The following is a 26,428-nucleotide window of genomic DNA, read 5'->3' as shown; positions in this document are numbered from 1 at the left end:
CCTGGGCACGCTAAGATGCACAGATGCTCCTGATGTCCTTTGGATGTCTCCCTTTATTCCATGAGTGCCCTTTTTTCTGTTCCAGGTTCCAATCCAGGATCCCACATTGCACTGAGTGTTCACTCCCTTTTAGAATTGCACGATGCAGTTTTTTTGTTTACTATATATTTGTTTATTTTTATTTTTGGCTGTGCTAGGGCTTCCTTATTGCCCACGGGCTTTCTCTAGTTGCAGAGACTGGGGACTATTTTCCAGGCAATGTGCAGGCTTCTCATTGCGGTGGTTTCTCTTACTGTGGCACGGGATTAGCTGCCCCGGCAAGCGGGATCTTCCCGGACCAGGGACTGAACCGCGTCACCTACACGGGCAGGTGGATTCTTAAGCACTAGACCACCAGTGAAGCCCACAATTGCAGTTTTGAAATGATTTGCATTATTGCTGTTTCAAGCCCCTCTGGGAAGTCAGCTTTGGGAAGGCGGTGGATAAAAGAAACTGAGGCTGATGGGACTTCCCCAGCGGTCCAGTGGCTAAGACTGCACACTTCCAATGTAGGAAACACGGGTTCCATCCCTAGTCAGAGAAGTTCTCCATGGCCACCCTCCCCCTCCCCCCGCCACTGGTAAGAAAGGAAAAGAAAGAAACTGAAGCTGGCCGACAGATAGGAAGTCACTCCAGTCTGAGCCAGAAACAGCTGGGTCTGTGTGATGATTCAGGAGCTACACCTGCTCCCTTGCGGAGCTGTCTCACCCGCTGAGAAGGGTGCGAGGAGGGTTCTGAGGGTGGAGAGAACCGCATGAGCGGTGGTGACACAGTGGCTCAGGGACTTCCACGGTGGTCCCGTGGTGAAGAATCTGCCTTGCAACGCGGGGGATGTTGGGGAACTAAGATCCTACATGCAGAGGTGCAGCAGTGTGTCCTCGACAACCCAGGAGAACATGCACGGCAAGGTGATGGGGTGGCGGGTGGGGGGAGGGGAGGCGATGCGCCGGGCACTCCGGGATAAGAGCCGCTGCAGGTGATGACCTGAACCAGGGCGGGGCATCTTGGGAGTTTCTTATCTTCTCGCTGATCAGGGCCAGTCGAGATCTCTGGGAGGAGCGGGTAAGGGGAGGGCGGGGAGGCAGATTCTTTGGATGTGGGGTTGACACAGCCCCGGGAGGGAAGTAGGTGGCCTGTGACGATACAGAAGAGGTAAATCCTGGGGAGACTGTGGAATCTGGGATCCCTAGAGTCTGGGACCAGGAGTTGGGAGGGGGGCAGAAATCACAGAGGAAACAGGCTGAGCCCTAAACTCCACTCTTTACCCCTCCTCGCTGCGTTTACCATATCCTCACCTCCAGTCATGTCCTGTCTTGCCAATGACCTCCCAATTGTCCCTCACCCCAACTATCTTTCCCAGGAGAGACAGCTCAGACAGGTCCTCCGCACCCTGGTGCTGCCTGCCGGCTACCCTCCTCAAGATCTCCAACAGCTTCTCCTCCTCCCCTCTGGGGTGCAATGGGGGCAGGGCATCCCAGGCAGCCCCCTCTTCCCCCCCCCCCCCACCGCCCCCTCCTCCCTGGCCTCCCAACTCCAGCCTTGCATACTGCTGTCTACCCACACTGGCCAGTGGAGAGATATTTCAATATCCTCATCTCATCCAAGCTCTGACATCTTCTGAGGCACCCCATTGCCCTCAGGATGAATTCTGGATTCTTCTTATTATTTTTTATCTTTTGGCCACCCGTGTGGCATGTGGGATCTGTTTCCAGACCAGGGGTCGAACATGTGCTCTCTGCCTTGGCAGCGAGGAGTCTTAACTACTGGACTGCTAGGGAAGTCCTGAATTCTGGATTTTTATAGCCAACGTTTGATGTCCTGAAGGTCTCTGTGGTCCCATCAGCACACACTTTTCCCTGTCAGCCCCTAGAACTTCCTAACCCCCTCGCCCTTGTTCTCACCAGGGGAGCCTTTCCATCATCAGCACTTCAGCCCTTTCTGCTGTCCTTTTTCCTCCAGAGCCTGGGAGTAGTTCCTGGGGGCAGATGATCATAACACATCCTCACACTGAGTTGAGCACTTCCCTACATCCTCTCAGGACAGTCTTTGCAACTGTCCTGCAAGGTGGGTATCATGAGTCTGATTCACAGATGAAGACACAGTGGGTCAGGGACTTCCACGGTGGTCCAGTGGTTAAGAATCTGCCTTGCAACGCAGGGGATGTTGGGGAACTAAAATCCTACATGCAGAGGAACTAAGCCTGCACACCACAATTACTAAGCCCTCAGGCCACAACTAGAGTCCTGTTCCGCAACAAAAGATCCTGCTAGAGGCAACAAAGATCCCTCAGGCTGGGACTAAGAACCCAAGCAGCCAAATAAATGAATGAATAGTAAAAAACAAAAACAAAAACGGGGGCGGTGGGAAGAAAGTAAAAGAAACAGAGGCTCAGGGTGGACCTATGAGATGCCCAAAATCAGCAAGCCAAGAATAACAGAGACCCTCCTTCCAGTTTCTTCCCTGTGACTGACTTCTGCTCTTTAAGTTTCAGCTTAGCTGTCACCTCCCCCTGGAACCCACCCTGGTTGCCAGATGGGGTCAGGTACCTCCTTTGGGCCCCCAAAGCTGCCTGTGTTTTCCCCATCACAGCTCTGACATGATGGCCCGGTGCTGTGACTCTGAGCACCCATCTTCCAGATGGAGCAACAGGGACTCTAAGAAGTGAAGCTTCCTCCAGCCGGGAATAACGGAGGGAGGGTGGGGCTTACTACCCTCAGAAGCAGCAGCAGATCCGGCCCTCCGCTCCCCCACTACACGCGTACCCACAGACCCACACCTGACCGTTTGTCTCCGCAGACGCCCGCCTCCCACACGCAGGCGGCCGACTGGCGTCTGAGCGGCGGACGCTTGTAAACACATCCTAGCGCCGGGAGCGACTCGCTCCTGCGCTCCTTCACTGCCGCGGGGAGGGAGATGCGAGGAATGCGGAGGGCGGGGGATGGGGGGGAGACGCAGGCAGAGGGCTGAAATATGGTTGTTAGGGCCTTGAGGTCCCACTTTCCTAATGCTTCCCTGATAGCTGGGCGGAGTTGGGGGGATGGGGTCGACGGGCCCTGAGCCCCCACTCCCTGCTGAGCCCGTGACCCTGGGATGAAGACAGCTCTCCACGCTCAGTGCTCTTGGAAAAGTTCCACAGGACTTCCTGGCCTGGCCAGGAGACTCAAGTAAGGTCCGCCCCTCCTCCCGTCCCCCATCTGTGTCCAACCACCCACTCCCTTTCCTAAGTGGCCTTGGGAGGGGTCTTGCGGGACAGATTGATGGGCTGGGGACAGACGGATCGCGGCACGTGGGAGTTACGCCTGGGCTTGGAGCGGGGGAGGGTGGCTCGCTGGTAACCGCCACCATCGGCCCCTGGAGCGCTCTGGCTGCGAGGAAGCCGCCAGGCGGAGGAGAAGGGGCTCCCGGAGGTTCCTGGAGAACAGGCTTTCCTACCTCCCATCCTTTCATCGCCCCCGCGGCCGCCACTACTGTGGTCCCATTGCGCAGGCGCGAGGAAGAGGCCCAGAGAAGGGGGTCGGCCGTCGCGAGACACACAGCACCACCGGGTGCGAGGTCTGATCTCGAGGTGCAGATGACGCTGGGTGGGTCTAGGATCTGGGGTGACTTAGACTTGGGGACCCTGTGTCGTGCATTGCATATCCCGCCCACCAGGGCGACCCATTCCGGGGAAAGCCAGGGCTCAGCCGGCCCTGGCTGTGGGCAGAGCACGCCCCCTGCTGGGCACGGCCGGAATCCGCGCAGCTAAGAACATTGGTACCCTGGATGGAACCCTCCACTCAAAATTGAGCTCTTACTCAGCTCCCCGCTCCCCGGCTGAAACTGACCCCTGATACAGAGCTCCCGACCCTGCGCTGAGCCCCAACTCTGAGCTAAGCTCTAGACCCCGAGTAACCCCGGATAGAGCCCCCGGTCTGTTCAGACCCTCACTCCCTAGCGAGACACCTAAGGATGTCTGACCTCCTAGAGGAGCTGTATCCATTGCTCCCGACTCACTAATCCCACCTCTGCCATGACCTGGCTGAGTGGCTTGGGACATGTTATTTGTTTCCTCTGAGCCTCAATTTCATCATCTGTGAAATGAGACACCTGTAGGGTGTCACAGCATTGTAGGGTTGCTGTGAGAATTTGGTGAGTTAATGTATGTAAAGTGCTCACAGGGACTGGAACGTAGTAGGTACTCAGTAAACATTAACTATAGTAGTAGTAGTGGCAGTCGCTCAGTCGTGTCCAACTCTTTGCGACCCCATGGACTGTAGCCCACTAGACTCCTCTGTCCATGGAATTCTCCAGGCAAGAATACTGGAGTGGGTAGCCATTCCCTTCTCCAGCAGATCTTCCTGATCCAGGGATCAGACTCAGGTATCCTGCACGGCAGGCAGATTCTCTATGGTCTGAGCCATGGAAGTCACCAACTATAATATTGTTATTCTTGCCAGATATACTGCTAGGCACTTTAAAAGAAAAATAATTTTGTCAAGACATAATTTATATACCACACAATTCACCCACTTACAGCATACAGTTCAGTGGTTTGGTATGTTACAGTATTCATTTTCTAAAATTATGGCAAATATATAATAAAAATTACCATTGTAAGCCTTTTTAAATGCACAGTTCAGTGGCATGAAGTACCTTCACAATGTCGTGAATCCCCACCATCATCTCCAGAACTTTTCCATCAACCCCAACACAAACTCTGTCCTCATGAAACACTAACTCCCCATTCCTGTCCCCCCAGCCTCTGGTCACATCTATTCTGCTGTCTGTGGCTTCTCTCATTCTAGGTCCCTCATATAAGTGGATTATACAATATTTATCATCTATTTGTTTTCTTAAATTTTGACTGCACCTCACGGCATGCAGATCTTCCCTAACCAGGGATCAAACCTGTGCCCCATGTAGTGAAAGCGAGGAGTCTTAACCACTAGACCACCAAGGAAGTACCAAATGTTGATCATCTTATGATTGGCGTCTTAAACCTATTTTTAAGGTTCATTCATGTTAGCATGAATAACTTCCTCCCTTTTTATGACTGAATTATATTTCACTGTTTGGAGAAGGAAATGACAACCCACTCCAGTATGCTTGCCTGGAGAATCCCATAGGCAGAGGAGCCTGGCAGGCTACAGTCCACGGGGTCGATAGAGTCGGACACGACTTAGTGACTAAACCACCACCACCGCATTTCACTGTATCGGTGGACTGGGTTTCCCAGGTGGCTCAGTGGTAAAGAACCTGCTTGCCAATGCAAGAGATGTGGGTTTGATCCCTGGGCAAGGAAGATCCCCTGGGGAAGGAAATGGCAACCCACTCCAGCATTCTTCTCTGGGAAAGCCCATGGACAGAGGAGCTTGGTAAGCTATAGTCCATGGGGTCGCAAAGGCTTAGCGACTGAACAATAACATATGGATGGGTCACATTTTGTTTACCTATTCCTCTGTCGATGGACATTTGGGTTATTTTGTCTTTGCCTGGAAAATCCCATGGATGGAGGAGCCTGGTAGACTGCAGTCCCTGGGGTCGCTAAGTCAGACATGACTGAATGACTTCACTTTCTCCTTTCGCTTTCATGCATTGGAGAAGGAAATGGCAACCCACTCCAGTGTTCTTGCCTGGAGAATCCCAGGGATGCGGGAGCCTGGTGGGCTGCCGTCTCTAGGGTCGCAGAGTCGGACACGGCTGAAGTGACTTAGCAATTCTGTCTTTAGGCTAGTGTAAATCATACTGCTATTAAAATTGTTATGAAAAAATATACTTGTTAAAGTCCTTCCTTTCAACTCCTCGGGGTATATACCTAGGGATGGAATTGCTGGACAATACGGTAATTCTATGTTTAGTTATCCGAGAAATGACCAAGCTATTTTCCACAGACGTTTCACCATTTTGTATCCCTACCACAAAGTATGAAGGTTCTAATTTCTTCATACCCTCCTGGACACTTTTCTTTTCTGACTGAACTGCCCAGCATGTGGAATCTTAGTTTCCCAAGATCGAACCCATGCCCCCTGCAGTTAAAGTATGGAGTCTTACCCACTGTACCACCAGGGAAGTCCCTCGTGGGCACTTCTTATTCATTCTTTTATTTTTTGGCCTCGTGGCTTGTGGGATCCTAGTTTCCCGACCAGGGATTTAACCTGTGTCCTCCCTGGTGAAAGCATGGAGTCTTAGTCACTGGACCACCAAGAAATTCCTTTTATTCATTCTTATTTGTGGGCTTGAAGGCTTTATTTTTAAAATTTTATTGTTTTAAATTACAAAAGTATAACACATTTATAGGAGACTTGGAAAATGCAGAACAAGGTTACATATAGCTCCCCTATATATTACAATTTTTTTTTTAAGTAGATAAAGATTTTTAGTTGGAGTTTCAATATCCAACTCTCAAAAATTAATAGAATGAATATACAGAAGAGTAGAAGGATATGAAGTGAAGAAGTCGTGTCCAACTCTTTGCGACCTCATGGACTGTAGCCTACAAGGCTCCTCTGTCCGTGGAATTTTCCAGGCAAGAGTACTGGAATGGGTCACCATTTCCTTCTCCAGGGGATCTTCCCAAGCCAGGGATTGAACCTGGATTGCCAGCATTGCAGGCAGACACTTAACTGTCTAAGCCACCAGGGAAGCCCCTGTTAGAAGGATATAGTAGACCTGAAAGTCACTATGAACCATTTCAACATAATTAAGACTTATACAATTTCCACACAACAGTAGGATGCAAATTCTATTATTATTTCCATGTCAGTGCATAGGAATGCCAATACATAGTGTCCCGGATGAGAAACTAGTGAATGGGAGGAGGTGGGACAAAAATTACTGGGTTAAAATCCTGGACCTGCCACTTTCGCTTGCAGGTCCTCAGGCAAGTTACTTCCACTCTCTGGGTCTCAGTCCCCTGATTTAAAAAAACAAACGACAAAAAAAGGATGGGATAAAGAGACATTTCATCTTTTTTTGCCTTCTGAAGTCTGTGCCAGGGTTGTGTGTGCCCCACGTAGAAGATGGGACTCAACCTGCACTGGTTGTACAGCCTGCTCTGGCTTCCCCTGGTCCTAGCTGCAAATGGGACCCAGGGTTGGAGATTCCGGGAGGAAATGGAGCGGCAGGGGCTCTGGGAGCTGCTCCTGGGTCCAGTTCCCAGGACTCACAGCTGCATCCTCTGGGGGCCCCCAGCTGGCCCCACCGCCCCACCCCGCCAGCGGCCTGGAGGCTCCTGCAGATCTCGCTGGCTCATTCCCACGGACTTCGTGCCTGGGTCTGGGAAGTCCCCTGGTGTGATCTCCAGGGTCCATCCGCGTAGCGACTGCATTAAACCTAACCTAGAGAATTTATCTGCAACCCAGAAAGATGTATCTTCAACCTTGGGTTAGATTCAGCCCGTCTGGAGGGTACAACAATCTACATTTTTAATGGGCTCCCTGTAAAGGGTTCCCCAGGGCCGTTCTTTAAACGGAGTCCCAGTGGGAGAAAGGGGCAGTCCCAGAGCCACAGAGTTGTTCTGTTTTTCTTTTTGGCTCGCTTTGTCTCCATGGCCCTCATATCTCTGTTTTTGACTCTTAAGTCTCCTTCCTCTCCTTTCTTGGACTGGCCCGGGGTTGGCCTCTCCGCTGGCATCCGGCCCCTTTCGAGATTCCGGAGGAATCCCCCGAGCCGCCTAGCCCCGCCCCAGGCCCCACCCCCCCCCGCGCGGCGATCTTCTCTCATTGGACTCTTCGTACACCGCCCGTGTTGCCATTGGCTGAGCCTATGTCCTCCCTCGCCCCCACCTCCTCCAGCCCCACTGCCGTCCTTTTCGGGTGGGCGGGGGCGGGGCGGGGCCGCACAGGAGGGCGGGGCAATCGGAGGGCGGGACCGAGCTTCCTGCCCCGCCCCGCCGGGTCCCAGTCCTCAGGCACGAGTCTCGCCGCCACAGCAACGGCCTCTCGGAGGCGGCCGGACAGAACCTCGACGGTCGAACCAACGACTGAATCCCAGAGAACAGGTAAGCGAGCGGTGCTGGGCCGCCCCGCATCTCAGCATATCTCGGGGGCCACTTGATCTCTCTGTTTCTCTCGCTCCCTCTGCCCTGACAACCCCCCTTCGATCAGTATTCCTGCCTCAGTTTCCATCTCCCTCTCTGTTTCTCCTTTTCCCTGTCTCTCTTGCTGTGTGGGTCAGGGGAGGCAGACTGGATCTGATCTGCCTTCCCCCCACCCCCGGCACATGGGTAGTGCTCTGAGACCAGAGCACATCCAACAACAAGGACTCTGATGGACTCTGCCCGTTTCACAGTACAGGGCGCCAGGTCCCAGGGCCAGACTCCAGAGCCAGGAGGGCATTCCAGGTGTGGGCAGCCAGGCCAAAGACGTGGAGGTGAGGATGTGTGTGAGTTCTGGCTGATCCAGGCAGCTGAGGGAGTCCAGAGCCAGGCCCACCCAGACTGGCCACCTGGGAGTTCCCCAATAGCCTGACGCCTTGGTCTCAGTTTTGTCAGCTGTGAATTGGGGCTTCATCACTGAGGTAATTGGCAGTTGACCTGACCCAGATCTGTGTGCTCTATCCTGGGGGGGCTCAGCTGGAGGAGGGGCAGCCCCATCTGTAAACAGGCCTCTGAGGTTACTTCCTGAGCAGGTCTCAGCCCAGCTGGGGGAGGTGAACATCCTGGGTTTGGGGTTGGGTCGGTAGCATAGCAGGGTGAGGGCAGTTCAGCCCAGTGGTTGGGGAGCTCAGATTTTGGAATCAGACAAACCGGAGTTCCTGCTCTGCCACTCACCACCAGTACCTTGAACAAGTTGATTCCATTCTCCCAGCTTCAGTTTCCTGTCTGAGGGACATAATAACTCCCCCAGGAGTTGAGGGCAGCTTGCAGGATTAAATGCAGGAACATGGGCCCTGCGTCTCTCTCCCCTGGTCCCCACCTCCTCCTTCTCAACCCCCTCACTCACTCTGCTCCAGCCACACAGCCGCCACACTCCACCAACGCACCAGGCACCCTCCTGCCTCAGGGCCTTTGCAGGAGCTGTTCCCTCTACCTGAATGCCAGGTGCCCAGGAGCCAACTTTAAAACATAACAAGTTGCCTAGATGGGCTGGGCCAAGGGCCGGCGGGGCCAGGGCTGGGCAGCTGGGTGGCTGGGAGGGGCGGAGGAGGAGCCGACCCAGGGACGCTGTACCTATGGAAACCAGAACAAAGAATTGTCGTCCCAGCCACAGGAACACCTGGTCTGAGCTTCTCCCACTTGGCAGGCCCGGTGGCCTGGAACGCCAGTGGTGGGTGAGTGCCCAGATCTCTTGAGGGGAGGCAAACTGGGGACTCGAACCCCACTCTGATGGAGGATGGGGGTCCCTAAGTTAAAAGACCAACCAGGCAGGTACAGATTGGAGGCCCTGTGGTATCCCCTTCTGCTGTGTGGCCTTGGGCAGGTCAGGGGCTGCCTGACCCTCAGTTTCCTCACCTGAGGCCTGGGGAGGGGAGGGGCCTTTTGGTTGCTTGGTGATCTCATGTGATGGATTCAGAAGGCCTCAATGTCCCTGTCTTTCAAATGGGGCCACAATAGGGTGCCTAGGACATAACTCCTGCTATTGTCATGGAAATAGCTCCAGAGACAGGTGCTGAAGAAATGACTCATGCTTGTGCAGGTTCAGCCCCAGGTGTTACAAACTGAGATGACCTAGAGACAGGCAGGACTTGGCCTTACAGAGAACTCAGGCTTTCACCCCAGAATCCCCCATGTATACCCCTCCTTCAGACGACTTCCTCCAGAATCTCACCACGTGAGGCATTCAGGAGGCACCTCTGGCCAAGTCCTTGGGATCTTCCAAGGCTCCATCCTCCCGGCCTCACTTTTCCCTTCTGTCCAAATGGGCGGTGGAGGTTGGGGAGTGTCCACCTGGAAGAGACCCTTCCAGAAGGGTTTGTGTTTTGCTTCTATGTTACCTTAGGATATCTGTCTTTCTCTTTGCCTCAGTTTCCCTGGCTGGATACTGGGGCCCTTGGACAACATCTCTGAATTCCTTTCTGGCACTGAAAGGCCATCTATTCATTCAACAAACTGGTTCTGGGTGCCTACTGTGAGCCAAGCCTGGTGCAGGGTGCCTAGGGCCCAGCAATGACCCAAGTCCATGTGGTGTGCCCCTCCCTCCCACCCGGATTCAGCTCACAGACATTCATCCAGAAAAAGTCATTAGGCTTAGCTGTAATTGCGTGAAGGACTGGAGAGACAGATGGATGGGGAAGTTTGTTGAGATGGGGAACTTGGGAGGGACTCCTGAGAAAGTGACATTTGAATTGAAGCTCAATGGCAAGAAAGAAATAGCCATGCAGAGACGAGGGGCAATCCAGGCAGAGGGCACAACCCATGCAAAGGCCCTGGGGCAGCACCAGGCTCCATGCGCTAGTGGAACAACCAGGAGGCCTGTGTGTCAGGAGCAAAGTGAGTAAGGGGGAGAGAGGAAGGAGGGGAGGGCAGGGAGGGGACGCAGTAGGTCGTGTATGGCCTTGTGGGCCACGGGAGGACTTTAGGGAGGTGGGAGCCCTGAAGGGCTGTGGGCAGAGGGGAGTCGGGTGTTCACCGGCGCCCTCTGGCGGCTTCTCCAGAGAGGACCCCGGGACCCGGGACGGGGACCAGAGACAGGATGGAGGCTGCGGAGAGGTGAGAAGTGGGTGGAGCCGGACTCTAAAGGGCTGTGTCCACAGTCCTGCCAGGTGACCCTCGAACCTCTGCCACTTGCTGTTAAAAATCAGCTTGAGTCCCAGCCTCTTCTGTCCTCTGCAGTGGGGTGGGCTTCGGCCTCCCAACATTCATTTTTGCCCATCCGTTCTTTACCCCCAACCCCCGTCCCTCGCCCAATCCCTGCTCTTTCTTCAGTGGAGATCTGACCACTGTGGAAAGTGTCTCAGTTTTTGCCGCAGCCTGGCAGGCAGGCAGACCCTGCCCATCCTTGGGGTAGCCCCCGAAGGCTCTGGGAAACCCGGTTTGAGAACCACTGGTATCCCCTCCCTAACCCCCACCTCGACAAACAGGTAGCCCCTAGCCCCGCTTTCTACATATCCAAATGGGCCCCAAATGTGAGGTCTGAATAATGGTTGATAAAGGGCTGGAAGCATCGGGTACCCTGGTGTTGGCTGGAAACAGCAGGTGCTCTGGTGTTGGCGGAGGGTATGGAATGGGAACAAGGACCGCGGGGTCATTTACCATGGAGGGCGGAGACCGGGAGCCCCCACTCCCACCCCAGGCTGCCCTGGGCCCCTGCAGCTGGGGATGAGGGAGAGAGGTGGGGCAGCAGCCCTGGCCCTGCTGAGCGGGCCCATCAATTATTGATGCCCTTTGTTGGGGCATGAAGAATTCATGTGGAGGGCAGGCTGCTCCGTGGACCAGTGGCATGCCGGAGCCGGCCTCACCCCAATCATCAGAGTCACTTGCTGTATTGTTGGGAATTTTGCCACCCAGTTGTTAATATCCCCGTTATTAAAAATGACAGACTGTCAATAAAACTGGAAGAAAAAATAAATTTAAAAAAATGACAGGCTGTGAACTTACAGTCAAATACATTATGTTTAAAACAAAGGTATGGATGGGAATTCCCTGGCGGTCCAGTGGTTAGGACTCCCAGCTTTCACTGCAGGAGACCCAGGTTCCATCCCTGGTGGATAAATTAATCGCACAAGCTGCATGGCACTGCCAAAAAGAAGAAAAACACCCACAGGGGCTACAGAATACTATCCAGCCATAAAATGGATTGAAGGCCTGACACTCGTTATAATGCAGATAAACCTTGAAAATGGGATGCCCAGTGAGAGAAGCCAGACACAGAATGTGTGATTCCACTTATATGAAAAAATAGGCAAATCCATGGAGATGGAAAGTAAATTATTGGTTGCCAGGGCCTGGGGGAAGGGATGGCAAGTGACTGCTGATGGGGATGGGATTTCTTTATTTAAAAAAAAAAAAAAAAGGGACTTCCCTGGTGGTCCAGTGGCTAAGAATCTGCCTTGCAATGCAGAGGACACTGGTTTGATCTCTGGTCCAGGACGATCCATATGCCTCAGGGCAGCTAAAGCCGTGCACCACAGCTACTGAGCCTGCTCTCTAGAGCCTGTGAACTGCGAATACTGAGCCCACGTGCTGCAACTACTGAAGCCCAAGCCCCTAGAGCCGATGTGCACCAACAAGAGAAGCCACTGCAATGAGAAACCCACACCCTGCCACAGAGTAGGCCCCACTTGGCGCAACTAAGAAAGCCCAGGTGCAACAATGCAGACCCATCATTCGTTCCCCCGAAAAGAATAGTGAAATATATAGATATAGATATGTTTTATTTACTGGGTGGCACTGGGATCTTTGAACTTTGGTATGGCTTACAAACTCTTACATGCCATGCATGCGGGATCCAGTTCCCTGAGCACAGATCGAACCTGGGTCCCATTCTTGGAATCTTAGCCACTGGACAACCAGGGAAGTTCAAGGGCTGGGGTTTCTTTCTGGAGGGATGAGAATGTTTCAGAATTAAATAGTGGTGATGGTTACCCAGGTCACTGAACATATAAAACCCACTGAATTATACACTTTAAAAGCATGGATTTTATGGTATGTGACTTAAATACTTCAAAATAACTTATACAAAAGCAAAGGTCATAAATGGTCAAAAATCCTAACTTTCAGGACTTCCTTGGTGGTCCAGCGCTTAAGACTCTGGCCTTCCAATGAAGGGGGCACAGGTTCCATCACTGGTCTGGAAACTAAGATCCCGTGTGCCAGGCAGTGCAGCCAAAAAAAAGACAAAATATATCCTTTCTAATTATTTTACTGCATTGTGCAATGACCTCTGTGCTCTCGAGGTTATTTCTGTTCTGTGGAAATGGTGGGCAGTTTGTTCCAGCTCCGTGGTCAAGTTGGAAGCTTGAAACTGGCCATGGCAAAAGGATTTACACCATGGATATTGGCAGATGCTACCAGTCAGGCTTTGATGTATTGTTCAGTCTTCATCTAATCCAGAGGTTGGCCAGCCTTTTTCTATAAAGGGCCAGATAGTAAATATTTTTGGCTTTGCAAGCCATACAGCCTTTGTTGCCTCTATTCAAGGCTGTGCTTTAATATGTACACAAATGGGCATGGCTGAGTGCCAATAAAACTTTACAAAAACAGGCAGCTGGCCAGAGTTTGCCACCCCTGGTATAATTCCAGGTAATGTCAATAATGAAAATTAAATTTTAAAGGGTGGTGTGTCTCTAGTTGCTTGCTTTCGAATAGCACAAAAAACCTTGAGGGGGTATTCCCTTACTATTGGAAAACCACTGTTGGATTCTGTAAAAAAGTTGCTTACTTGGCCAATGAGTGAGTAAGTGAAGTCCAAGTTTTCTCTGTTCATATGAAAGAGAAGATGCAGCGACATCCATGTCAGAACTGCTTTCATTTATCAATAGCAACCATAGATTGGCTACTGGTACCCGTTTTACAACTGGGCTTCTCTGGTGGCTCAGTGGTAAAGAACCCGTCTGCCAATGCAGAAGACATGGGTTCGATCCCTGGGTCAGGAAGAGCCCCTGGAGGAGGGAAAGGCAACCCACTCCAGTATTCTTGCCTGGGAAATCCCATGGACAGAGGAGCCTGGTGGGCTTTAGTCCATGGAGCCACAAAATAAACACGACTTAGCGACTTAACACCACCACCACCACCAGGTAGGCAAAACTCACTGAGAACATTTATCGAGCATCGACTGGCTGTGTGAAATTTACAGTGAGGTCTGCTATTTTCTTAAGTTGCACGGTGCACATCCTTTATGTCAGGAAAGTTTATGGAAAACATACATATGTACCTACACGCCTACATCCCCCCCCGCAACCCCGCCTCTGCCCCCCACCCCGGAGAGCTGGTGGCTAAGAACTTTGCAGCAGGTGGTGAATGGGATGAGATGTAGCATTCCCAGTGCACCCAGGGAGCAGAGTGGGGCCCTGGGAGTCGGGGTGGAATCCCCATCACCCCCATGCCCAGCGTCCAGCACCGGGAATGTGTGCGTGGAGAGGCCACCCCCAGCATGCTCAGTCTGGTTGGGTGGAGGGCCGTGGGGAGAGTCTCCCCACCTGGTGGAGACCCCGAGGCTGGACCGTGCCCAGCATGTTGCAGGGACAGTGAGAGAGGAGGTGAAGTGGGAAGGTCACTGGTGGGGCGGGGCGGGGGTCGGCCCTCTTCCAGGGTTTGGGGGCTGAAAGGGGCCGGGTGCCCTTCCCCTCTGGGAGGGCTCGCAGAGTCCTGCCTCCCCGCCTCTGCCTGGGCGAGGAAAGGGCACTCTCGTGTCTAGAGCAGCCGAGGCTCCAGGTCAATGTCTGGTCAGTTTCGGAGCTGGAGTGTCCACAGTGGGGGCAAGGACGAAGGTCAGAGCCAAGGAGACCACGTAGGGTTGGCAGAGGGCAGAAGTCTGAGGTAGGGGTGGAAGGCCAGGGTTCTGAGAAGAACATGGAGTACGGGAGTTGACAGAGTCAGGGACTCAGCGACTGGACACTCATTTCACAGATGGGACCTGCCCTCGGGGGCTGGGGCTGGGCTGGGGTCTTGGTGGGCAGACCTCAGAGCTGTGAGAGGACTTGGACAGTGGGCTCCTAGGAGGCTGGGAACGAGCCTTCCGTCTCCTCTCTGCACTGCCCTGCCCCAGGGCCTTTGCACCTGCTGCTCCCTCTGCCTGGCTCACCTTTCCTCAGACCCCGCCCTTCCAGTTCCAGCTGCAAGAGCTCCTCCTCCAGGAAAACTTCCTGACCGCTGGCCTAGGTCACTTGCCATCCCTGGCTGTCACTGCCTCCTACCCAGGCCTTATCTGTCTCTGAAATTACCCTGTTTATTCCACGTTCATTGGTTCCTGCTGTCTCCTCCTTCCAGCAGGGGTGACCCCTCTTAGGTGGCTGTTTTGGAAATTCGGCGGGCTTTTCCCCCCACTTGTGATAATAACAGGATGTGCTGCTTGCATTTCAGGGGCAGGGACCAGGGACACTAGGCATCCAGCCATGCTCAGGGCAGCCCCTCAGCTCACAACTTCCTCACGTCCTGGCATCTGCTAATGTACTTTCTATGAATTTGACTATTCTGGGTATAAGTGGAGTCAAACAGTACTGGTCTGCACCTGATGTATACTGGAATGCATTTTTAAGGTTAACCTGCGATATATCCTACAAACAGATGGTACCTTTGGAGTTCTTTTTTTGATAGAAATTTGCATCTATATGTTGACTGTGATGCTTCATTAAGGGGCAAACCTCTGACAGATTCACTCCGTCATTGAGTGCAGTGGGCCTGAGGTTTTCTGTTTTGAAGATTTTTGTTTTCTTATGTGGACCATTTAATAATTTTATTTATTTTTGGCTGTGCTGGGTCTTTGTTGCTGCCTGGCTCTTCTCTAGTTGCTCTAGTGCTCGGGCTTCTCATTGCAGTGACTTCCCCTGTTGCGAAGGTTGGGCCCTAGGGCGCTCGGGCTTCAGTAGTTGCGGTTCCTGGGCTCCAGAGCACAGGCTCGATGGTCGTGGCTCACGGGCTTAGTTGCTTCGTGGCATGTGGGGTATCTGGCAGGCAGATTTATTATTACTGAGCCACCAGGGGAACCCCTTAAAATCTTTGTTGGAATTTTGTTACAGTATTGGTTCTATTTTATGTTTCGGGGTATTTTTTGGCCATGAGACATGTGGGATCTTGTAGTTCTCCAGCTAGAGACTGAACCCACACCTCCAGGATTAGAAGCACAGAGTCTTAACCACTGGACCACCAGGGAAGTCCCAATTTATTTAACGTTAAAAAAATTCTTTATTATTTTTGGTTGTGTCGGGCCTTTGTTGCTGTGTGGGCTTTCTCTAGTTGGGGCAAGCAGGGGCTACTCTCTAGTTGAGGCAGGCAGGCTTCTCATGTGGCGGCTTCTCTTGTTGCAGAGCACAGGCCCTAGGGCACATGGGCTTCAGAAGCTGGGGCTCGTGCAGCTCCCAGGTCCTAGAGCACAGGCTCAGTAGTTGTGGCACATGGGCTTAGCTGCTCCCAGATCAGGGATCGAACCCATTTCTCCTGCATTGGCAAGCAGATTCTTTACCACTGAGACATCAGGAAAATCCTACTGAACATTTTTAAAGTGAGGCATTATAGGCTTCCCTGGTGGTTCAGCGGTAATGAATCCGCCTGTCAATGCAGGAGATGCCGGTTTGATTCCTGGGTTGGGAAGATCCCCTGGAGGAGGAAATGGCAACCCACTCCAGTATTCTTGCTTGGGAAATCCCATGGACAGAGACACCTGGCGGGTTACAGTCCAGGGTGTCACAAAGAGTCAGACATGACTTAGTGACTAAACAACAACAAATACATAGTAAGGGGCACAAAGGCATAAAATATGCCCCCTGGATATAGGTGCAGTGCGTGTTCAGCTTGGTGATGTATAGTTCACATATGGTAAGATTCACTGAAGTGTTCACATTCCAAAACATTCTTCCACCCCCAAAAGACATCCTGTCTCCATTAGCAATCACTCTCCATTCTGTGCTCCCCAGCCCCTGACCACCAGGAACCCACTCTGTCTGTTAGTGGATCAGCCTGCTCTGCACGTTTCCCGTCAGTGGAATCACACCCTGTGCGTCCTTCTGCGTCTGCGTCTCTCACTGAGCACCATGTCCTCAAGGTCCATCCACGTGGTAGCGCGTGTCATGGCTTCACCCCTTTTCAGGGCTGAGTGATGCTTCCCGTGTGTGGAGGGACCACATTTGTTTGTGCATCTCTATGTGGGTGGGTGTTTGTGTTGTTTCCGTGTTTTGGCTAGTACCAATGTGCTGCTCTCTATGCCCACGTGTGTGTACGTTTTTATGTGAACATGTATTTTCATTTCTTGGGGGGCCGTTGATGCTTAGGAGCGGAATTGCTGGGTTGTGTGGTAACTGTCTGTTCGAGGACCTGCCAGAAAACTGTTTCTATGGTAGCTGCACCATCTTCTGTTTCTCCCAACCTCGCCAGCCCTGTTTATTGTCTGTATTTCTGGCAGTAGCCGTTCTTTGGGGTGACGTATTATATTATTATGAACTCGACTTCCATTTTCCTCCTAGCCAGTGATGTTAAGCATCTTTTCACCTGCTTATTGGCCATTTATATACCTTCTTTGGAGAAATGTTAGATTTTTTTTTTAATCGAGATCATTCATACACCATACAATTCACTCCTTGAAAGTTTACAGTTCGCTGGGTTTTAGTGTATTCACATTGCTTTGCAACCACCCAGCTTAATGACTTTTTACATTCGTGTAGACCCAGATCAAGGCACAGAACCTGAAACACTCCAGGGACTTCCCTGGTGGTTCAGTGGCTAAGATTCCCAACTCCAAATGCTGGGGGCACAGGTTCTATCCCTGTTTGGGGAACTAAGATCCTGCATCCTGTGTGGCATGGCCAAAAAAAAAAAAATTTTTTTTTTAAAGAAATATTCCAGAGTTTGCCTGTACAATCCTGCTCACTGTTCTCAACACCTATTAGTTTTATTTTTATACTGGTAGGTGGACAGTGCTGCTTGTGGACTCTGTTTCAGGGAAGTGAGGGCACCCAAATTATTTTGGAACAAGGAGGTGGCATGGGATCTAGCAGGCCAGGACCCCTGGGGAGGCAGGGACCCAATCTCTTCTGGTCCAGCTATAGAATCTGCCTGACAAGCAGGAGAACCAGGTTCGATCCCTGGGTCAAGAAGATCCCCTAAAGGAGGAAACGGCAACCCATTCCAGTATTCTTGCCTGTGAAATCCCACGGACAGAGAAGCCTGGAGGGTTATAGTCCACGGGGTCACAAAGAGTCAGACATGACTGAAGCGACTTAGTACACATATCCCCAGCCCTGGGACACAGCTGGTGCTCTATAAACACTCACTGAGGACCTGAATGAACATTCCAGTCGAGCCCTGGAAGCTTCATGGGGCATTTCTGGCTTGTGATGATAGTGGGGTGATCTGGCTTTGGGTCCGCTGGGCAGTCCTTAGGAAGGCCCTGCCCCCACCAGGCCCCTCCTGGCTGGCCTGCCCTTGGACCTGGATGAGCACAGCTGGCAGGAAGGAAGGCTGGGGTCTATTTTGGTCCCCAGAGTGCTCCCCCGGGACAGCAGTCATCTCCCTGTCTGGCTGCTTAGAGGGGGTGGTGTTTCTGATAGAACAATGGATGGAGGAGAAGTCGGGGGGCGGGGGGGGCGCTGCCATGCAGCTGGGCTGGTCCAGGTGCCGGAGGGGCTAAGAGTGTGGAGTCTCCCACTCCACCCCTCACCCCTCTTCCTCCTATGCTTGGCAGGGTGGGGGTGGGGCGAAGCCAGTAAATAGGACCAGCCTCCCCTCTGAACCAACACGCACAAGCTCAGGACTTGCAGACAGGAAGGTCAAGGCCCAGAGAGGGGCAGAGCCCTGGCTGGGGTCACACAGTAACAGAATAGGGCAGAAAGACCTGAGCACCAGGGTTCTTGGGATCCAGGGAAAGGCCTCCTCTCTCTGAGACTCAGTTTGTCCATTTGTAAACTAGGGGACCCAGGGTGCTGGGAGTTCCCTCTGGGTTCCAATGTCTGCAGACATCCCTCCCCTTATTCATTCAACAAACACTTACTGGGTGCCTGCTGGGTACCAGGCCCCAGGCTGGCCACCAGAGCAAGAAACATACAGCCCCTGCCTATGCCATCAGGGCCTGGTGTGATGGACGCTGAAACCAAACGCTCAGGGCTGCAATGGAGGACGGATGCCCAGGGAACCATGGGAGCCAACCGGGCACCTGGCACAGCCTGGGACATCCGCAAGTCTTCTGGGAGGAGGTGATCATAACTCTGAGACTTGAATGGGGAGCAGGAGTTTACAGGTGATGAGAGCAGGAAGGGTCCCCATAGAGGGAACAGAATAGAATGCCCTAGGGACTTCCCTGGTGGTCCAGTGGTTAAGACTGTGCTTGCAGTGCAGGGGGTGTGGATTTGATCCCAGGATGGGGAACTAAGATCCCATATGCCACCTAGTGTGATCAAAAAGAAAAAGAATAGGATGTTCTAGAGAAATTGGTGAGAAGGAATCCTTGCTGAGAACATAGCGGAGAAACAGGTCTGTTCAGAGAGCTAGGGGATGCAGAGCTCGAAGGTCAGAAGTTGGGACAGTGGCCCGGCCTCTTGCCCAGGGAGAGCTCACGGCCTGGGGGCTCTCAGGTGGCCACAAGTTTCTGCCCTGGGATGCAGTCAGTTCTCCATCCTGACAGTCACCGTCTTCCATTTTACAGAGGAAACTGAGGCATAGGGCAGTTACGTTGCTTGGCCACGTGGTCAGAGCCAGGAGCAGGCCCCAGATATCAGGGCTGGTTTTGTCACGGGGGATATCTCCCAGCCCCCCAAGACTGAAGGTGACTCCCAGTCATTGACTAGGGAAGGCAGAGGTAGCTGCGGTGCAGAGAGGGTGGGGCAGGCGGTCCCTGTGTTGCTGTGTGGCCTTGGGGAAATGGCTAAGCCTCTCTGAGCCCGGTTTCCTCTGCAAGGGCGACCAGCTCAGTGCAATACCAGGCAGAAGGTGTGAAACAGGCACCGGCCACTGCTCAGGGCCAGCCATGTGATGCCGAGTCACCCGCACCCTACTCTGGCCCCAGCCTGTGACAGGGTCTGGGACTGGTATAGGGGGAGGGAGGCCCAGGTCATTCATCACCAGGCCTGTCCTGACCTCTGTGGGCAGCAAGAGGGCGGCCGAGGGTTGGGACTCCTCCCGCCGTCTGAGCTCACACAAAGAGGGGCTTTGTGGGGGCTCCTGTAGCTGAGTGGGCACCCACATGGCATTCCTGGTCTGGCTGGCCTGCAGCTGGGGTGGGGGTGGATTCTGACCAGAGCCTGGGGCAGCAGCAGGGGAGGGCTGGGGGCGGGTCTCAGGCTACCTCATTCATTGGGCAGATGTTTCTGGAGTCTCCAGAAACAGAGTGGATAGGGAATCACGCCATTACCTCCCCTGGGACCTGTGGTGAGGCAGACCACTAAGGCAGCAAAGCCAGGGTGTGCAGCAGGGATGGGGGATGCCTGGGGTGCTGGGTGACCCATAGGAGGGGCCTCACTGTCAGTTTGGCTGTTCAGGGATGGCTTCCTAGAGGTGGTGTCCAGGCTGAGCTGAGGGATGAAGCTGGCAGGGGAAGAGGCAGGGGCTTGGAGGCCAGGGCTTTGGGGCATATATATGAGTCCACCAAGGAAGAGGCAGGGGTTTGAGGGCTAAGGTATTGAGGGATGTATAGTTCACCAGCGAAGAGGCAGGGACCCAAATGGAGTGTGGGGCTTGGTCTCAAGAGCCATGAGGAGCTTCCAGCTGGTTCTTAGAAGGAAAGGACTATGCCCAGATGTTCAGTTTAGGAAGAATTCTGGTGCTGAGGGGGAGGCTTCAGAGCCTGGGAGATCTGGAAGACGGCCATGGCAGGCAGGACACAAGGGACAGGCAGAGGTCCAGGCTTCTGCAGTCGGAGGCGTGGCTGCTGTTCCAAGTGCACCAGCTGCCACTCACCTCGGGCACCTTCCTGGTCCTTTTCTGGGCGGAAGCTGATGCATGTCAGTGTTTCTGTATCAAAGGAGTCATCAGAACGCTGTGCTTCCAAAAACCCCACAAATGGCCCTGGGGAACCCCCAGCCAGCTGCTGCCCCCTGACTCATCCAGGGCCTGACTAAGGCCTCAGGGATGTCTGCTGTAAACTCACAGGGTTGGGGAGATGGGGGGTTGCTAACTGCGCTCTTCCTCCACCCTGAACAGCCTGAGGCGGGGGCTGGGATCCTGTCTCATGGAGCTGTGCAATGAAGGACCCCCTGTACTCACTCATCCTGAGCCCTTCTCAGCTCACAGCAAGGCTACAGTGGGTTTGTGAGGCTGGAGCCAGGGCCCACATGTAGTGGGATTCAGAAGGCCCTACTCATTAATATCCAAAATATATAATCAGTTCATACAACTCAGTAACAGAAAAAACAAACATCCCAATCAGAAAATGGACAGACCTAAACAGACCTTTCTTCAAAGACATACAGATGGCCAATAGGCACAAGAAAAGATGCTCAACATCGCTGATAGAAGAGAAATGCAAATCAAAACTACAATGAGGTATCACCCCACACCTCTTCGAATCAGTTCAGTTGCTCCGTCCTGTCCAATTCTTCGTCACCCCATGGACTGCAGCACGCCAGGCCTCCCTGTCCATCACCATCTCCCAGAGCCTACTCAAACTCATGTCCATCGAGTCAGTGGTGCCATCCAGCCATCTCAGCCTCTGTCGTCCTCTTAGAATGGCCATCGTTAAAGGTCAATAACAAATGCTGGACCGGGTGTGGAGAAAAGGGAACCCTTCCATGCTATCAGTGAAAATGGAAACTGGTGCAGTCACTATGGAGAACAGTGTGCAGGTTCCTCAAAAATCTAAAAATAGTGCCGGCAGATGATCTAGCAATCCCACTCCTGGGCACATATCTGGACAAAACTATAACTCGAAAAGATACATGCACCTCTATGTTCATAGCAGCACTATTTACAATAGACAGGACACGAGCAACCAAAGGGTCCATCAACAGATGAGTGGGTAAAGATGTGGTGTACATATACAACGGACTATCACTCAGAAAAGAATGAAATAATGCCATACGCAGCAACATGGACACCCAGAGATTCTCATACTAAGAGGACTAAGTCAGAGAAAGACAAATACCATATACAGTATCACTTACATGTGGAACCTAAAGTATGGCACAAATGAACTTATCTACAAAACAGAGATGCCAAGGGAACATTTCATGCAAAGATGGGCACAAAAAAGAACAGAAACGGTATGGACCTAGCAGAAGCAAAAGATATTAAGAAGAGGTGGCAAGAATACACAGAAGAACTGTACAAAAAAGATCTTTATGATCCAGATAACCACGATGGTGTGATCACTCACCTAGAGCCAGACATCCTGGAATGCAAAGTCTAATGGGCCTTAGGAAGCATCACTACAAACAAAGCTAGTAGAGGTGATGGAATTCCAGTTGAGCTATTTCAAATCCTAAAAGATGATGCTATGAAAGTACTGCACTCAGTATGCCAGCAAATTTGGAAAACTCAACAGTGGCCACAGGACTGGAAAATATCAGTTTTCATTCCAATCCCAAAGAAAGGCAATGCCAAAGAATGTTCAAACTACCACGCAATTGCATTCATCTCACATGCTAGCAAAGTAATGCTCAAAATTCTCCAAGCCAGGCTTCAACAGTATGTGACTGTGAACTTCCAGATGTTCAAGCTGGATTTAGAAAAGGCAGAGGAACCAGAGATCAAATTGCCAACATCTGCTGGATCATCGAAAAAGCAAGAGAGCTCCAGAAAAACATCTACTACTTCTTGATTGACTACGCCAAAGCCTTTGACTGTGTGGATCACAACAAACTCTGGAAAATTCTTCAGGAGATGGGAACACCAGACCATCTTACCTGCCTCCTGAGCAATCTGTGTGCAGGTCAAGCATCAAGTAGAACTGGACATGGAACAACAGATGGGTTCCAAATCTGGAAAGGAGTACGTTAAGGCTGTATATTGTCACCCTGCTTATTTAACTTATATGCAGAGTATATCATGCAAAATGCTGGGCTGGATGAAGCACAGGCTGGAATCAAGATTGCCGGGAGAAATATCAATAACCTTAGATACGCAGATGACACCACCCTAATGACAGAAAGTGAAGAACTCAAGAGCCTCTTGATGAAAGTGAAAGAGGAGAGTGAAAAAGCTGGCTTAACACTCAACATTCAGAAAACTAAGATCATGGCATCCGGTCCCATCACTTCATGGGAAATAGATGGGGAAACAGTGGAAACAGTGTCAGACTTTATTTTTGGGGGCTCCAAAATCACTGCAGATGGCGACTGCAGCCATGAAATTAAAAGATGCTTGCTCCTTGGAAGAAAAGCTATGACCAATCTAGACAGCATATTAAAAAGCAGAGACATTACTATGCCTACAAAGGTCCGTCTAGTTAAAGCTATGGTTTTTCCAGTTGTCATGTATGGATGTGAGAATTGGACCCTAAAGAAAGCTGAGCGCTGAAGAATTGATGCCTTTGAACTGTGGTGTTGGAGAAGAATCTTTAGAGTCCCTTGGACTGCAAGGAGATCCAACCAGTCCATCCTAAAGGAAATCAGTCCTGAATATTCATTGGAAGGACTGATGCTGAAGCTGAAGCCCCAATACTTTGGCCACCTGATGCAAGAACTGAGTCATTGGAAAGACCCTGATGCTGGGAAAGATTGAAGTCAGAAGGAGAAGGGGATGACAGAGGATGAGATGATTGGATGGCATCACCAACTCGATGGACATGAGTCTGAGCAAGCTCCAGGAGTTGGTGATGGACAGGGAAGCCTGGCAGTGCTGCAGTCCATGGGGTTGCAAAGATCGGACATGAGTGAGCAACTGAACTGAACTGAATGAAACAGAAACAGACCCACAGACATAGAAAACAGGGCTTCCCTGGTGGCGCAGTTTAAGAATCTGCCTGCCAATGCAGGAGACACAGGTTCAATCCCTGAACTTGGAAGATCCCACATGCCATGGAGCGACTAAGCCTGTCCGTCACAGCTACTGAAGCCTATGCGCCTAGAGCCCAAGCTCAGAAAACAGAGAAGCCACCACAATGAGAAGTTCATGATCCGCAACTAGAGAGCAGCCCCCACCTTCTACAGCTAGAGAAAGCCCATGCAGCAACAAAGACCCAGAACAGCCAAAAATAAAGATATAGACAACAGACTTAAAGTTGCAAGTCTGGGATTAGTTGGGAGTTTGGGATTAGCAGGTGCAAAGTATTGTTTACAGAAATGGCTAAACCACAGGTCCTAGGGTATAACACAGGGATCTATATTCTGTAATAGACCATAACAGAAGGCTCTGCCCAGATTTCACCACTACACATTAATTCCTTTAAGAAACAAATTCCTTTAGGTCCCTTAGGGTCCCTTGGGTCATTATCTCTTCAGTGCAAATGTTGTTTGTTTTTATAAGCTTTTCCTAAAAATAGCTTTTGCTACTTGTTCACAAGTTTCTGCATCCGGTCCTCCAACAACTCTGAATTTCTCTTCCCTAGGCCTTGGAGCTCCTGAATCTTCCCGCCTGGGATTCCCTCCCCATCCTGTTACCTGTCCCTTTGTCCAGGGCCTTCCTGGGCCCTGTTGATCTGCTGGGGAGCCCCCGCTAAGGGCTCTTGCAGCATCTCAGATGGCGGCACTTGCTGTGTTTGGTGAAGGGGGTAGGAAGGGTCTCGCAGTCAGCTCTGCACACCCAGTACCTCTGTGGTGTGGGCACATGGGCTCCCCTGGGGATAGGCTGGTGGCGAGCGCCCATTTCTCGGATGGGGAAGACAGAGGTTGCCAGCATTAGCCGCCCGCCCCTGAAAGCCCCTCACAGGCTGGGCCCCGCGGGCTGACAGCAGGTCTGTGTGTCTCCCTGCGCAGGACAGATGGACACCTTCAGCACCAAGAGCCTGGCCCTCCAGGCCCAGAAGAAGCTCCTGAGCAAGATGGCCTCCCGGACAGTGGCCTCCGCCTTCATCGACGACACTAGTAGCGAGGTGCTGGACGAGCTGTATCGCGCCACCAAGGAATTCACCCGCAGCCGCAAGGAGGCCCAGAAGCTGGTCAAGAACCTGGTCAAGGTAGCAGTGAAGCTGGGCGTCCTGCTGCGCGCTGGGCAGCTGGGCGCCGAGGAGCTGGCACGGCTGCAGCGCTTGCGGCAGCAGGCGCGCCGCCTGGCCATGACCGCTGTCAGCTTCCACCAGGTGGACTTCACCTTCGACCGGCGCGTGCTGGCCGCTGCCCTGCTCGAGTGCCGAGACCTGCTGCACCAGGCGGCCGGCGCGCACCTGACCGCCAAGTCCCACGGCCGCATCAACCACGTGTTCGGCCACCTGGCCAACTGCGACTTCCTGGCGGCGCTCTACGGCCCCGCCGAGCCCTACCCCTCCCACCTGCGCCGGATCTGCGACGGCCTCACCCGGATGCTGGATGAGGACAGCATATGATGACCTCCGACCCGCTGCGGTTGCTTGCGGGGGTGCGGAGCTCTAAGTGGGACGGAGCTAACCCCTTCCTGTCTGACTCTGGCCAATCACCCCTCCCCCAACACACACACACACACAGGTGACTGTGCAGCTCCAAAGACCCGGGTCCCCTGTCCTCGGGCCCAATCTCACCGGGCTCGGAGCCCTGCTCAGTCTGCCTGTGCCTGTGGCCTCCCCCAGGCACCTGGAGACCCCTGCCTGCTCTGGCACCATCTGAACAATGCCCCTTAAGCCACTGTCTGTACCCCTCAAATCACTGGGTGTCTCTGACAGCTGGGGGCTTCTCACTTCAGTGTTACTTGGGCATTTTCATTCACGCAGAGAGTCACAGGGAACCGGGAGAAAGGGGGTGTTACAGAGTGAACTGTCTCACCCCACCCCACCTCCCATTTCCCAGATGGAAGTCCTAACCCCTGGGACCTGTGAATGTGACCTGATCTGAAAATCGGGTGATTGCTGATGTAATTGGTTGCAGTGAGTTCATATTGGAGCTGGGCAGCCCCTAATCCACCATGACTGGGGTCCTTTTGAGAAGGGGACATGTGCACACACAGTCAAGAGGGAGAATGCTATATGAAGGTGGAGGCAGAGACTGGGCGGATGTGACTACAAGACAAGTAATGCCGAGAGCTGCAAGCCAGCACCAGAAGCTGGGAGAGAGCCTGGGACACTGGCCCGCCCCACACCTTGATGTCGGGCCTCCTGAGCTGAGCAAACAAGCTTCCGTTGTCTCAGCCTCCCAGGCTGGGCACTTTGCTCCGCAGCTCAGAAAATGAGGCCAGGGAGCCGTGGTGAGGGCTGTGGTGGGCTCAGGCCTACTGGCGAGGATGCCCCTCTGCTTGGCATCGTGGCCCTGACTCCCAGGAGGGAGGTGTTGGAGTGTGCCTCTGATGCAGGCCATTGGGAAAGCCATCTGAGACACATGCCTGTTTTTAAAGGATCATTTCATATTTGGAAAACAAATACACATAAACACTTGTTTTTATAAGACAGGCCTCAGAGACAAAGCTCCACAAACCTTGGCTTTGGCAACACCCGGCAGGTGGGACAATGCTTAACTTGGGGCGTGGATGGACACGTGGGGGTGTGGGGGGTGTATCTGCGATTTGTTGGTCGGAAGTGGGCACAGGTTGTAAGACTGCAAAGCCCCCTGCAGCTCTGGCTGTGTCGGGTTGTTTTGAGCACCCTGGGCGGGGGGGGGGGGGGGGGGCGTGTCCATTTCTGTAGAACCTGGTCTGTTCAGGGGAAATGCTGCCAACAGGAGGGCTGCAGGCCATATTAGGTGAGAAGATGGGTTTGCTTAGCCTCATTCAGTGTTTGAGACATTTGGAATTAGTTGCCAACACTTGAAACCAAAGAAATTGCACATCCCA

The 26,428-nt window shown here is 52.6% G+C and overlaps 1 protein-coding gene across 2 annotated transcripts; it reads left to right on the top strand.

The window, feature by feature from the left end:
- The first annotated feature begins 7,941 nt into the window (after positions 1-7,941).
- Positions 7,942-26,114, top strand: TNFAIP8L1 (TNF alpha induced protein 8 like 1). Of its 2 annotated transcripts, none has more exons than XM_052644028.1 (2): positions 7,942-8,017; positions 24,451-26,114. In XM_052644028.1, exon 2 carries the CDS (start codon positions 24,456-24,458, stop codon positions 25,014-25,016), a length of 561 nt encoding a protein of 186 aa, XP_052499988.1. In that variant the 5' UTR covers positions 7,942-8,017; positions 24,451-24,455; the 3' UTR covers positions 25,017-26,114. The 2 variants fall into 2 exon arrangements, with proteins under 2 accessions (XP_052499988.1, XP_052499989.1); XM_052644029.1 differs by having other exon boundaries at positions 7,952-8,017; positions 24,456-26,114.
- Positions 26,115-26,428: the final 314 nt, after the last annotated feature.

This window comes from Budorcas taxicolor, chromosome 7 (assembly GCF_023091745.1).
Source record: "Budorcas taxicolor isolate Tak-1 chromosome 7, Takin1.1, whole genome shotgun sequence".
NCBI lineage: Eukaryota > Metazoa > Chordata > Mammalia > Artiodactyla > Bovidae > Budorcas > Budorcas taxicolor.
The sequence above is the reverse complement of the archived record's forward strand: the minus strand, read 5'-3'. Positions and strand labels throughout refer to the sequence as shown.